The sequence below is a fragment of the Coregonus lavaretus genome (assembly GCF_964263955.1).
Source record: "Coregonus lavaretus genome assembly, chromosome: 32".
In the NCBI taxonomy this organism is placed as follows: Eukaryota; Metazoa; Chordata; class Actinopteri; order Salmoniformes; family Salmonidae; genus Coregonus; species Coregonus lavaretus.
In genome coordinates, this window is record NC_140019.1 from 6,873,979 (window position 1) to 6,889,599 (window position 15,621).

General features: G+C 42.1%; 1 protein-coding gene across 1 annotated transcript in view; it reads left to right on the plus strand.

The window, feature by feature from the left end:
• LOC311107952 (X-linked interleukin-1 receptor accessory protein-like 2) overlaps nucleotides 1-15,621 on the plus strand; it is a gene marked incomplete at both ends in the record, with an annotated part of 286,318 nt that overhangs the window by 155,722 nt on the left and 114,975 nt on the right. Inside the window, one exon of the mRNA XM_084150578.1 lies at nucleotides 10,144-10,417. Coding sequence (XP_084006704.1) covers nucleotides 10,144-10,417 — 274 coding nt within the window. The remainder of the gene's footprint in view (nucleotides 1-10,143; nucleotides 10,418-15,621) is intronic.

Genomic DNA, 15,621 nt, shown 5'->3' on the forward strand with positions numbered 1-15,621 from the left:
TCCCTCCTCCTCCCTCTCTTCATCCTTCTCTTTCTCTATTCCCCATGCTCCCCCATCACCATAGTGGGTGTCATCAGTATGACATGTGCTGTCCTCCTGGTATAAACAGTGCTCTCTAACAGCCGAAAGCCGTCAGCCCTGCACATCCCGAACACCTTTGGTAATTGCCACAGTGCAATGGCAGTCAATGCATTCTAACTCACATGTTGCTGTAATACTATGCTGTATATTACCCACCATATTCATTTACCAACACAGGCTCTTTGTGGTTGTTGAGCGTGAAAAAGAAAAGGAGAGCTGCACACTCTAGGAGCTCAGATGAATGTTGAGCTTCATTCCTTCATAGCAGACAACAGGCTTGTTGTTCGAATTAGAGAGAACGCATACAATTAAATAGATACACTGAGTAAGCTTATGTTGGAACACTTTTAGGACTGCCACATCTGGTGTAGAACAGGTCCCCGGACTCCTAATTTGGGTTGTTTGATTTCTGAACATATACAATTCTCATCACAAAGTTTCCTATTGGTGTATTTACATCTACCATGTTTGAAATAACAACGTAGCCTATCATTGGTCAAAGTGAGAGCTTTGGTTGGGTTTCTTAAAGGCCTCTGAGTGATCCAGAGAGGGAACAGAACAGGAGAGTGTTATTTGTTTTGATCAGTGTAAACTGGAGAACATCCGCAGGGAGATTTGGTAATTAGGCCAACTCGTTTCCTCATTAACTTGTAAAGGAACGGAAACAGGTGCAGATTCTCACATTATGGTTCACCACTAAATGCAAAATAGATACATAACACCAACGAGGAGGGAGAATTTAACAATGTAAATACAACCGTTGGTGAGAGATGGCAGAAGAGAGAGGCTTGAGTCTAGTCTTCAATTCCTACAGGCATTCGATCAGAAAGGTACAGTACATTAAAGCATATTTAATCATTAAAACACATTCTCAGTCATTAAATAATGAGCATAATCCAACTTGTTGAGATCTGTTTCTCCCTGTGGTCTCTATAGAATGACCAAACGTGGTTGATTGGGATCCGTGGTTGATGTAAATAAAGTAACTAGCTGCATTTCTTGGGGCGTCAAACTTTTTCTCGGACTGGTGGTCAAGGTTAGCTGGTTAATGGTAAAACACGTCAGAAGTCTTTCTGCAGGACATGTTGGTGGGAGTTGTGACTGTGTCTGCGGGGCAATGTTAAATTGTCCTTGAATTATGAGGGCTGGCCACATATGAAAGGGCTCTTTCGGAGTGTCTCTGGCACCGGCGCCGGCTCCGGCTCCAATAGAAAATCTAATGTCTCATGAGAAGCGGCTAGCTAATGAGGACATTGAAGCATGGCACCATGGAACCACACATACAGCACGCGACAGTAGCAGCCAAAACAAATTCTCAGAGTACCAGGCTATATTCTGCTCAGAAATTTAACATATCCTCATGCTGTTGCTGTATAACAATGCTAGTTTCACTTCAACTCAGGTCACTTGTTAGCTGAATATCCGTGTATTATTTTCAAATTTCTATACATTTTGGTGTATGTATTATTGGTATCCATAACAATATCAATATCATCAGTGTTCACAATAAGCCCTTAATTAATTTTTTATAATCAATATTTAATTGAATAATGATTCAAATTAAGGTAATACAATTTGATTTTCAAAGGTAGACTATATTTTAATGATTTTATTGGGTTTTAATGCTCACCATTTCAGAGTGATGAACTAATGTAATGAGATCAAAGATACAGTAGACAGAAACTCCTAGATATTTCATACCCTTTAATAAAGTTATGAATATTTCGGTCCCATTACCTGGCTGGGCTGGCATTGGGCAGGTAGTGTGTTGTGAGGTGGGTCAGGGAAAGAATGCTGCAGTCCAGACAAGCAGCAGGTAGCAAGGTGACACGACTAGCTGTGCAACTGCTGCCAACTTGTGATATTATTGCTCTGTGCCTCCCTACCTCTTGGACAACCACTGCTTTAAAAGTATGGCATTGACAAACACACACACACACACACACACACACACACACACACACACACACACACACACACACACACTCCTGGATTTAGATTAAGTTTAGAGCAGTGTAACTAATTCTGTGCGCTTGGAAGACCTTGATGTGTACGACGTAGATTGAAAGGCATTGGTTGACTAGCTTGAATGTTCTTGCCAAATTCCCAGTAAATATTTTTCATGTCAGGCGGCCTTCGCTTCATAATCGTTGGCCTCTCTTCACTCTGTTCAGGATCTGAGACTTTAATTTAAGTTCTCGAAATGTTTGAAGAATGTATTGTATTAATCTACTACGGTACATCATTACAGTGACTAACATAAACCAGCTTTATGGAGACCTTGGATCTTTCTAAGAACCAGGATTATTTCATTATTATCATTATTAGACAGCAGAATTATGTCGGTGAGTGAACAGTTTCATCAGGGAAGCAGTGAATGCTCTTCATAAACAGACGGACGGTACAGTATTGACTGTACGTTGGCACATTGTATATTATCCTAATTACTGTAGATGGCATAAATAAGGAAGACTAGTCCAAGACAGAATGTCCCATAGGGCAGAAGCCTTTCCCTCTGTTTCTGGAGAGTGATGCAACTTGATGTAGTTGATGGCATAACGAACTATGACTCTCTCTTCTCTCCAAGTGGCATACAGTATTTAAGTTACTTTGGATGTTAGCCAGGTAAAGTGTAAAGGTGATGTCAGCCTTGGTGAGGAGGGGGGAGGGAGGTAATGAGGGAATCAACATTAATCCCTTGTTATCGTTCAAATGGTTAGTGTATTGAAATAGTGTCAGGGGGATTTTAGATAGATTAAGATGTTCACATAGGCATAATGTATGCTATCGATTCTGGGAGGGGTTTTTGCTTGTGTTAAGCATTTTCAAAGTTAGGTTAGTTATAGAGTTCACTTTAGGTTCTGCTGTTTATGTTACAGTAGAGAGAGTAGCCCTACATCCTGAATTAGTTTTCCAGTACATTCTAAGAGAGAGACCAAATCCCCCATCTCCTGTGTTGTAAATTAAAGGTCTTTAAACTAAAACAGGTAGTGTACATGATTAGCATTGCCATCTGCCCAGCTGACCTGATTGACTGTAGTGGGGGAAATATGGAAGTCCTCAGTGAGCTCCTATCCTTGGGTCTCCATCCTCGCTGCTACAGTAGGGCTCCCTCAGTTAGACGTGATTGACTGTCAGAAGCAAATGTCACTCTAACAGTGATGCACGGCGAGGAGAGGAAACATCAGCAACCAAGGAGGAAATGGCAGGCTGTCCAACAGCAACATGACACTGTGGTTTGAACTAGTTCATTAAGCAGCCCAGTGTATTCGGAACTCTCTCTCTCTCTCAGGCTATGGTCTCTGTGGGGGCCCTGTCAGTGGACAGGTGCAGGGCCACTTCTCTTTATTAATGACAAGCAAAGTAAAGCAACCTGCACAAGGAGCTATTCTGGCTCCCAGCCAGCTATACGCACTGGGGTCGGAGAGGGAGGAGGGTGGAGGGTATACGGCGGAACGCAGCCATGCACCTTAGAACTGACAAATGCCCAGGCTACTCCACCACACTCCAGCGCCACTGTGACAAATGGGGTTTGAACACACAAAACACAGGATGGATTGAGTTCCTCAGAGGGCAATGGTTTCAGAAAGGCAATGTGTTGAAGTTTGTGGAGTGAGGAGACTGGGCTCGTAAAAGCTAGGGCTCCCTGTTCGTGAACATAACAAGGCTTTTCTTTTCCCACCGGTTGTTTTATTGTCCCAGGTGAAAGGCATTAGTACATTCAGAGGCCTCGCCATTGATCAGAGTAAGTACAATAATACAGTAAGAATGTACACATGGCCTCAAATAAACTCTATAACCACTGTATTTAAGCCATTTAACAGAAATACATTTTTATTCTGAAATAAATAACATAATAATCATAACTTTATCAAGGAATCTTAAGGAAGACGTCTGTAATAATGTGCCATTTAGCAGACGCTTTTATCCAAAGCGACTTACAGTCATGTGTGCATACATATAATATGCCATTTAGCAGACGCTTTTATCCAAAGCGACTTACAGTCATGCGTGCATACATTTTTTTTTGTGTATGGGTGGTCCCAGGGATCGAACCCACTACCCTGGCGTTACAAGCGCCATGCTCTACCAATTGAGCTACAGAGGACCACCTTAAGGCATCTGCATTTCGACATTTCTGTAGCGTAATAACAATGGATTATAGTATGTAGGCTTACTGTATTATTATTATTATTATTATTATTATTATTATTATTATTATTACACATCCTGCTCTCAGAGTGCAGAGCAGAATTACACTAAGGACATAAACTGGAGTTAGATGTCTTTGTGCCTTTGTCTGTGTGGTTCATCTTAGAACAGCCGAGCCCAGCAGAATGAAAAACAGCATGTTGGGTGAATACAATGCAAATCTATTTCTGTCAACAGAAATCAACTCCAGGCAATTACAGTCTATTGTGTGCATTTGATTATTTTTGAATTAAGCGGAGTCTTAAGCTGCCAGTTATAGAGACATTCATCAGTTGTCTTGCAGGGTGATTTAAATGTCTTGTTGTGTTCTCGTCCTCCTAGCTTTCTCCACCCTCGCTTTGTCTGTTTTCGCCAGATGCTGACTCTGGGACAGTTATGAATTGATGCTCTGGTAATGGACTGCGGGATTCACTCAAAGAAACAAGACAAACAGGGGAAGGAAATGTTTGGTTTTCCCTCCATCCTTGTTTTATTTCCATCCATTATTCCCTGATTATTGATGTAAATGAACAGGGTAATTTGTTTCCAGCCAAAACTGAAACGAAACTTATTCTTTCTCATTACGGACCTCTTCAGAAGATGTCGTTTTTTCCCTGTGACATGATTGCCTTTCTAATTTCAATATCATTATCATATGATTGTGTTATTTTGACCTGATTTCTTATGGCAAGCTCAAATGAAAAGGCATTTGAGCATGTAGAAAGAGGGGTTTGTTATCTACATAGAAATCACAATTGGAATGGTTTTTGATTTTTATATCGACCGTGACATAGTGAATCATTAAAAATAATAGTTTACAGTGGAACACTCCTCAAGTGTGAAATGTTTTAATATGTTTCTGTTTCACATATTCAACAGCATTCTGTCATGTTGGCTAGTGGTTCAATATATAACCTGCCAAACAAAGCTCACATACAGTGAGGGAAAAAAGTATTTGATCCCCTGCTGATTTTGTTTGTTTGCTCACTGACAAAGAAATAATCAGTCTATAATTTTAATGGTAGGTTTATTTGAACAGTGAGAGACAGAATAACAACAACAAAATCCAGAAAAACGCATGTCAAAAATGTTATAAATTGATTTGCATTTTAATGAGGGAAATAAGTATTTGACCCCCTCTCAATCAGAAAGATTTCTGGCTCCCAGGTGTATTTTATACAGGTAACGAGCTGAGATTAGGAGCACACTCTTAAAGGGAGTGCTCCAAATCTCAGCTTGTTACCTGTATAAAAGACACCTGTCCACAGAAGCAATCAATCAATTCCAAACTCTCCACCATGGCCAAGACCAAAGAGCTCTCCAAGGATGTCAAGGACAAGATTGTAGACCTACACAAGGCTGGAATGGGCTACAAGACCATCGGCAAGCAGCTTGGTGAGAAGGTGACAACAGTTGGTGCGATTATTCGCATTGGAAGAAACACAAAAGAACTGTCAATCTCCCTCGGCCTGGGGCTCCATGCAAGATTTCACCTCGTGGAGTTGCAATGATCATGAGAACGGTGAGGAATCAGACCAGAACTACACGGGAGGATCTTGTCAATGATCTCAAGGCAGCTGGGACCATAGACACCAAGAAAACAATTGGTACACACTACGCCGTGAAGGACTGAAATCCTGCAGCGCCCGCAAGGTCTCCCTGCTCAAGAAAGCACATATACAGGCCCGTCTGAAGTTTGCCAATGAACATCTGAATGATTCAGAGGAAAACTGGGTGAAAGTGTTGTGGTCAGATGAGACCAAAATTTAGCTCTTTGGCATTAACTCAACTCGCCGTGTTTGGAGGAGGAGGAATGCTGCCTATGACCCCAAGAACACCATCCCCACCGTCAAACATGGAGGTGGAAACATTATGCTTTGGGGGTGTTTTTCTGCTAAGGGGACAGGACAACTTCACCGCATCAAAGGGATGATGGATGGGGCCATGTACCGTAAAATATTGAGTGAGAACCTCCTTCCCTCAGCCAGGGCATTGAAAATGGGTCGTGGATGGGTATTCCAGCATGACAATGACCCAAAACACATGGCCAAGGCAACAAAGGAGTGGCTCAAGAAGAAGCACATTAAGGTCCTGGAGTGGCCTAGCCAGTCTCCAGACCTTAATCCCATAGAAAATCTGTGGAGGGAGCTGAAGGTTCGAGTTGCCTAACGTCAGCCTTGAAACCTTAATGACTTGGAGAAGATCTGCAAAGAGGAGTGGAACAAAATCCCTCCTGAGATGTGTGCAAACCTGGTGGCCAACTACAAGAAATGTCTGACCTCTGTGACCTAAGTCATGTTTTGCAGAGGGGTCAAATACTTATTTCCCTCATTAAAATGCAAATCAATTTATAACATTTTTGACATGCGTTTTTTCTGGATTTTTAAAAATGTATTCTGTCTCTCGCTGTTCAAATAACCCTACCATTAAAATGATAGACTGATCATGTCTTTGTCAGTGGGCAAACGTACAAAATCAGCAGGGGATCAAATACTTTTTTTCCCTCACTGTACATGCACGCCTGATTGGCAGACATTGAAAGAGCAACAAAGCTCTCAAACCACTCCATCCAGCGGTTGTATCAGGACATGATTATCATGTTAGTTGAGTACACAAAGATTTGACTCTACCAGATGTCTCTTTGATGTCCACTGTTTCTCTCCCTTGACGTCCTACTGTCTCCCTGGGGTGCCCTGGTTCTTCTTTATGCCTCCTGCACAGCTAGCTCCTTGATCAAGGCATGTTGGCAGTGTCCTTCTTTCTTCCCATACTAAGGAATGGTTCGGCAAAGTTGTAGGCTAATCATGTTATGTACTACAATACTATTTTATATTTACATGGATCAAAGAGCCCTTAAATAGTATGCATCTTTTTGAGAAATACATACCCTACATACATTATATCGCTGTATAATTTTATGCAATCCACGAGTCATACAACTAATAAAACGTTCAAATTTAGGCTGTTACTTCAATGTGCTTGAGATCAGTAATTTCATGAAGAAATGATATAACTGTTGACAAGTCTTTCCCCTCTGTATAGCACTAAGACGTTTGTAACCTACACACAATACGCTGTGGCATTATTTAACTCACTAGTCCCTCTGCATTACTGAGTAATGTGCTGTAAAAGAATGTGCCTGAGCCATATTAAAATTCAAGAGACTGGGAAAACAAAACAGTGTAATACCCTATCAAATATCCCTACAGAGTGTTCGACATGGCAAATAAATTCTAATCCGTTTTGTGGTCTGGACGGGCCTCTGTGGTCAAGTCGATTTATTTAAAATGGCCTAAGTTGTGCGTTGATAAACTGCCTTTCCAGCTCAATAACAGGGAGGGGGCCATAACCCTCCCCCCATCTCCATATTTATTTCCCTCTGATAAGATTGGTTTTGTCTGCGCCAGAGTGTAACTCATTTCTGGATTCATATTGAAATGACTGCTACCTCTGGTCCCCAATTTTATACCTGTGTAAAGATACATGTCCACTGAAAGCTATTCATTCCAATTTTTCAAGAAAATAATAAACAAGCTATCAAATGCAAGTCGGGGACTGAAATTGCACATCAGCACAAAGTATTTGGTGGGCTATAGCTCTGACATTGACTTTTCCCTCCTCTCAGCTGTCATGGCTGAAATTGCTATACTGCTTCATGATAGACTTGGCCAGTGTGCAGCAGCCAGGTCAAGCTATTATTATTGCAGCAGGTGCTGAGTTCTACGCAGGATTTTACAATGCATTGGGGTTCTGTGTTGGGCTTAGTAGCTGTGAGGGCTGACGACCAGCAGCTAAACACCTGATGCACTGGATGACAGCCTCTTTGTGACGACACACACTGTGTGTGTGTGTGTGTGTGTGTGTGTGTGTGTGTGTGTGTGTGTGTGTGTGTGTGTGTGTGTGTGTGTGTGTCCGGCCGTGCTCCTGCGTCTGTGCGTATTCGTCTGGATTTCATTATTTCATTATTTAATTTCGTCTGCTGCCTTTATTCACCTTTTTAGCAGGCTATATTTCAGTTTTTCAGTTGCTTTACTTGAAAAGTTGAGAAAGTTAATGGACAGTTTCAGGACATTGGGTTATTATATAACATAAGTCCGCTCTGTCCACACCAGTGGGCTGCTAAGGTTTTGCAGCTATCTTTATGACAGTGCCCTTTCCTTACTTCCTCACTCATACTTAATTCTAAGTTATTTTCAGACTCAAATTTGGGCCACATCCATATGCAAATATCAAAGGTGGCACTGTGCAAATAGGGATCCGGTGCAGCAGCTGACTGGAATTATATATCTGGCCGTGTTAGGCCTTGTCGTCGCAATTAATGGCTCCCCTCCTAAACCCTGCCACAGTGGCAAACACAAGAAGGCAACAATGATTGAATCATCCAGAAAAGTGCATTGCGGCTGTGACCTCGGGCAACATATGGCTGCTTCTCCGGCGCCCGTTTATGTAATCTGTAACCTGTGCACTCAGCGTTGGTTCACTCTGCCTTTTGTCTGAAAGACAACACATTAACCTAGCAGACCGGACTAATGTGTACTGCTTCTGCTTCTCTTGCATCTCATCTTCCACACGCCTGAGCTCTCACAAATAAACTCAGGGAACATCACCTCCCATCGTAACCCCTCCCCTTGGCTCCAGCCTACAGTTTGGAGCCATCACCTCCTCCTCATTTGATTGATGCCACTTCCCCTCATCAATTTTTATTACCTGGCTGTGTCTGTAATTAATTTCCAACCTGGCGTGAGAAAAATTATCAGAGTAAAATGTATATAACAAAATCTGTACTGTAAATCGGCCTTGGTGGTGGGAGACCTCAACACAAATGACAGTGGACAGATTTTGAATGTATACACATTTTATGGGACACAGAGAGCGTGGAGATGTATTACCTGGAGTCTGTATGAACATACTTCTGTAATTGCATTGATGTGCAACCGCGTTTCTGTGTCGATTGGGGCTGCCAGAAAATAAAATGAGGCATACCCTACTTTTCTCTTCTAGTTTATTTCCTTATTTTTGATCCTCTGACTCAATGGCTATTATGACTGATGACAAAAAGACTGACTTCATGTCTTCAATGAGTTGTCCAGTCATGTTACTGGCTGACCTGGCATTTGGGTTTGTAATGTGAAAGCACATACTGTACTGTAGTCACGCAATGGGGAGAGTAGCTTTTCATTTTAGGCAATTCACTAGTCATTTTTGTCCATAGATATACAGTACAGTTAAAACGTTTAATTACAGTAGTTATGATTTGAAAATGAACTGTGTTCATTGTAGAGTATATTGCCTTCTTTGCCTTGCCTCAAGGCTTTATTTGCCTGTCTTTTACAACAGCAGTTCCTTCGATGCTAAGTGGTTTATCCTAAATAACCATGCATTAGTGTGACAGTGGCTACGACCTTCCCTACCTCTCCATCTCATATGCTATTATTGTTTCACTGGTTCACAGGTTCCTGTGTTTGTTTTTTACCACTCCTCACCTATGGATGAAAATGGAGAGAGATGACAGAGGCTGCACATTTCTGAGTAGAACGTGAAATGCCTTTGAAGCCTAGCTAGAGAGCTCCCATTTTTGGAGGCAAATTAAAATCCAAATGGAGGAGATTAATGTGTGATAAGATGACAATCATCCTAATGCATGGCACTAGTGTGAATACTTTAGGCTTCATTTGAATTTGACCCCCACGGTATAGGTTTAGTTGCTTCCATTGTCTATAGAACCATTATGCTCCTGGGTTTGCATTGCTCCAATATGTAGGATAAGGTTTAGGCTCTTAGTTCCTTGTTTTAGTGTGAGTAGTATTGCATACTCCAACAACCACTCTGTTTCCATCAGTTCCTAACCATGTACTACTTCCTCCTCCATAGTGGATGGCTGCATTGATTGGTCGGTGGACCTGAGGAGGTACCGGGTCCTAGCAGGGGAACCAGTGAGGGTGAAGTGCGCCCTGTTCTACAGCTACATCAGGACCAACTACTCCATGGCCCAGAGCGCCAAGCTCCGACTCATCTGGTACAAAAACAAAGGGGACTCGGAGGAGCCTATCATCTTCTCCGGCCATCGGCTCAGCAAGGAGGATGACTCCATCTGGTTCCGCTCAGCTGAGCTGGAGGACAACGGCTTCTACACCTGTGTCCTGAGGTGGGTTTATTTAGTCCCTCTGTCTCTGAGGAGTTTCATTTAAGCTTTTCTTAACCCACAACCAAACAAACACACTTTTTTCCCCCTATCATTCACAGTCCATTGGCAGCCCAACTTTTTCAGGAACTGAATTAATCGGGTAACAGTTCATGACGGATCCTGGCCCCAGTGGTCCCACCCACATACATTACAGTAGTTTGAGAGGCCCTAATTTACCAATCTACTTTACATCTACTTTCCAAGGCTACTGGTAGTGTGCCAGTATGTCTATTGTTATGTTAAACATCCCCCTCTTTGCACACCCAACGCAAGATGGCACACAGCATAAGGAGGAGGAAGGGATCCTCATCCTCATCGCATTCCATGTTCAGTTTCCTCGTGGAGGAATGCATGACTGGCCTTGCGAGGTTGGTTCACCCCTGCAAGGCTCAACAGGGACACTGAACTGTGGGTGACTCGTGTTGTGGAACATGTAACTGACATTCCACAAAAGAATAGGCTCTGACAAAATAATTAATATCAAATCAATGATTCCTGTAGGTTCTATGCGAGGAGTTGTGTTGTTAGAATTTCCTCCTCGGATTATGACATCAAACTACATGCAAATCATTCGATTAATAAATCGAAGGTATTTTTATAACATCTCTGAAAAATATTTTCATGGTTATTAGCTACTAGAAAATAGGTACCTCGTCGAGGAATAAGAAATTAGGATATCTTACTCAATTATCTTACAGAGGCTTCAGCAAAAATCCTCTTTCCACAGATGATAATCCAGCTCCTCTCTGACAAAGCTGATGCTTCTCCCTGGCCAATAATAAGGGTTTTCTCCTCTGGAAAGAAGTGCAGCTCTTAATTCCCCTCACGCTATGCTGACAGTCTAATTAGGAGCAGGATCCTGTCACTTTCACTGGACCTCTTGTTATACTTACTTTCCCACCCAGTTGGACAAAGCCGCCACAGCTCAGACAGCCAAGCACAATGCATTCCAATGTGTTAGCTAGCTAGAGAGTCATCAAGCTGAGCTTTCTTTTTTGCCTGGTGAATGACAGATTTGGAAGGAGAAGAAAAAACACATGAAATTGAAATGGCATGTCCCTGTGCTATGTCTTACTGAATGTAATATATACAGTGCTGTATTTCTATGAAGTAATCTCAACATCCTACGAATTGAAGTAACTGTCTGTGAAAGACGTTCAAGGTGAGAAGAGAAGAGAAGTCTCTTTGCATGTTTTTATTTCCATTAATGGTGATTGAACCAAAGAAGCAGGAATCCAAATAAATTGTGTTTGGGGTTTTGGGTGATTCCCATGCAGTTTTTTAAAATAATATCAAAGAATACAATAATAATAATAGTAAATAGGATCAGCATACAGAGAAGCAGGTAATTGGGTATTCTCTGTGAAACAGGGGAGCTGTGCAGGAGCTGTGACACGCTTCTGAGAGAGTTGTTGTAAAATAACATTGGCAGAGGCTGCTGTGCCTGAAATGACAGGATTGACCTGCAGGAGGGGAAGTCTCAGGATAATGCCCAGGCCAACTACAAAGACCACTTGGAATAAAACACACATGCACACCTACTGTACACACACACACACACAAACAAACATACGTATACACATACACTACACACACACACACATACAGTGCCTTCGGGAAAGTACCCCTTGACTTTTTCCACATTTTGTTACGTTACAGCCTTATTCTAAAATGGATAAAAATATATATATAATCCTCAGCAATCTACACACAATACCCCATAATGACAAAGTGAAAACAGGTTTTAAGAAATGTTTGCAAATGTATTAAAAATAAATCAATACCTTATTTACATAAGTATTCAGACCCTTTGCTATGACACTCGAAATTGACCTCAGGTGCATCCTGTTTCCATTGATCATCCTTGAGATGTTTCTACAACTTGATTGGAATCCACCTGTGGTAAATTCAATTGATTGGACATGATTTGGAAAGGCACACACCTGTCTATATAAGGTCCTACAGTTGATAGTGCATGTCAGAACAAAAACCAAGCCATGAGGTCGAAGGAATTGTCCATAGAGCTCCGAGACAGGATTGTGTCGAGGCACAGATCTGGGGAACTGTACCAAAATATTTCTGCAGCATTACATTTTAGTATACGCTGTTATCCAGAGCAACTTACAGTTAGTGAGTGCATTAAAAAAAAAATTTCTTCCCATACTGGCCCCCTGTGGGAATCGAACCCACAACCCTGGCGTTGCAAGCGCCATGCTCTACCAATTGAGCTACACGGGAACCATTGAAGGTCCCCAAGAACACAGTGGCCTCCATCATTCTTAAATGGAAGAAGTTTTGAACCATCAAGACTCTTCCTAGAGCTGGCCGCCCAGCCAAACTGAGCAATCGGGGGAGAAGGGCCTTAGTCAGGGAGGTGACCAAGAACCTGATGGTCACTCTGACAGAGCTCTAGAGTTCCTCTGTGGAGATGGAAGAATCTTCCAGAAGGACAACCATCTCTGCAGCACTCCACCAATCAGGCCTGTATGGTGGAGTGGCCAGACGGAAGCCACTCCTCAGTAAAAGGCACATGACAGCCCGCTTGGAGTTTGCCAAAGGCACCTAAAGACTCTCAGACCATGAGAAACAAGATTCTCTGATCTGATGAAACCAAGATTGAACTCTTTGGCCTAAATGCCAAGCATCACGTCTGGAGGAAACCTGGCACCATCCCTATGGTGAAGCATGGTGGTGGCAGCATCATGCTATGGGGATTTTTTTCAGCGGCAGGCACTGGGAGACTAGTCAGGATCGAGGCACAGATGAACGGAGCGAAGTACAGAGAGGTCCTTGATGAAAACCTGCTCCAGAGCGCTCAGGACCTCACACTGGGGCGAAGGTCCACCTTCCAACAGAACAATGACCCTAAGCACACAGCCAAGACAACACAGGAGTGGCTTCGGGACAAGTCTCTGAATGTCCTTGAGTGGCACAGCCAGAGCCCGGACTTGAACCCGATTGAACATCTCAGGAGAGACCTGAAAATAGCTGTGCAGCGATGCTCCCCATCCAACCTGACAGAGCTTGAGAGGATATGCAGAGAATAATGGGAGAAACTTCCCAAATACAGGTGTGCCAAGCTTGTAGCGTCATACCCAATAAGACTTGAGGCTCTAATCGCTGCCAAAGGTGCTTCAACAAAGTACTGAGTAAAGGGTCGGAATACTTATGTAAATGGAATACTTTGTAAATGTGATATTTCTGTTTTTTATTTTGAATAAATTAGCAAAAATGTCTAAAAACCTGTTTTTGCTTTGTCATTATGGGGTATTGTGTGTAGATTGATGAGGGGGAAAAACAATACATTTTAGAATAAGGCTGTAACGTAACAAAATGTGGAAAAAGTCAAGGGGTCTGAATACTTTCCGAAGGCACTGTACATACACATAGCACACACATACATACACACACACACACTTGTACACATGCACACACACACACTAGCCCTGCCATCGAGGCCTTGATGGCAGTTATATAGAGTACCAGCAATGCCCTCTGTTTTATTAGAACATGAACAGTGACTAATCATGCCTGTATGCCAGTGTAACCCACAGCACCAGCATGACATGTTAAGCAGTAGTCAACGAGTCGATGCAATCTGCCCGGCTAATGCACCGCAAGAGACAGATTCACCTACCCCTTTATTTCTCATTCTCTCCAGCGAGGCTAGTCTGAGCAGCACTGATGTCGGGAGAGGCATTTCACACCTTCTCTCTAACAATGGATACGCATTTAGCTCTGTTCAATAACTTTAGGTGGAGGAAAAATACAACACGTTCCCACTGTCTGAGTGATGCCTCTTGAAAGACTCCCGAGCACTTTTATATTCATTATCTTCCACTGTGCCCGGCCAGGCCGGCTGCCTTGTGGTTTTTTTCTTCTGTGTTCTCACTAAACTGTGGCCAAGCCTGAGCTAGACTATTCCCACAGAGGTCTGAAGAGTAATCTGTGCCACCTGTTCTTTTCTCCCCTCATAAGATAGTTCTCCTCTCTACAATTGCCCGGGTGTCACAGACCTCTTCTTACAAAGCGGTCCAGGTTTTTAACCTTTCTATTAATCTGGCCATCCAGGACCCCGTTAGAGAGAGAGCCAGAGAGAAAGGCGCTTCGGTGCTTGGCACAGTCTGAATCCACGCTACCATGCCTGCCAGTTCTTTTCAAATATTAAACACACAGGCTTTAGCTTTGACATTAATCAACTTTTAAGCTCTCTCAAAACCTAATTTATATTTATTGTGGGCTGAGACAATTTTTTATAAATGTCTACAAAGAGGGAATGGAGAGTAATTGGTTTGGCTTTCATGGAATCACATCTAAGAGAATCTTACTTAAGATGTATTTGTTTTATCTATGGGTATCTTACTAAACTTACCAAACAATGGTTGAGCAGAAGGTTTTCAATAAATACATTACAACTGGTCTAGACTTCAACAGTCAATGTTAAAACACTATGTGTTCCAACATACTAGACTAGGAGTAATCTTTTCGAAATGTGAAGCTTCACAGTATGATACTGCGCTTAAAAGGTAGATAGTCTTTTAAGAAAAAATCAATCCAAATAAAATAAAATCATTATTTTTCAATGATGGATTGCTCTCTTGTGAGTGAATGTTAGAAAATACATTCTGAGACAGTATTATTGAGAACTAAAACCCATTTAGTTATTTTCTCAGACAAATTGCAAAAACCTCTTGTTCTTTCTTTGTTCAGTCTGGGTCAAACAGATAGAGATTCTCACAGAGAGGCAGCGTGGCTGAGATGTTCAGTCATAAGCCCCTGACTTGCAGAACATCATATGTGACTCACTGCCTCGATTCAGTCTTATGTAGCAGCATTTTAAAAGTTTTTTTATTTTTATTTTTTTACATTGGATGAAAGTAGAGTCTCAGAGCTAGAAAATGGTATATGATACAGTTGAGGAACAATGGGAAAGTTATTTTGCTTTGAAAGTTGATAAACTTGTAACCCCACTTTTGAGAAAATGGCCCTTGAATGTTTTGGCACACCTACTGGAGGGCTCTTCTTTGTCTACACCCATTGAGCATTGTTCACACCTTCTTAAGCCTGTAGTAAACAACCAAAGATTTCAAGACTAAAAGTCGTGAAAGTAGTAGCAAAAAGTAGTAGTACAAATAGAGTGTACTCCCGAGTGGCGCAGTGGTCTA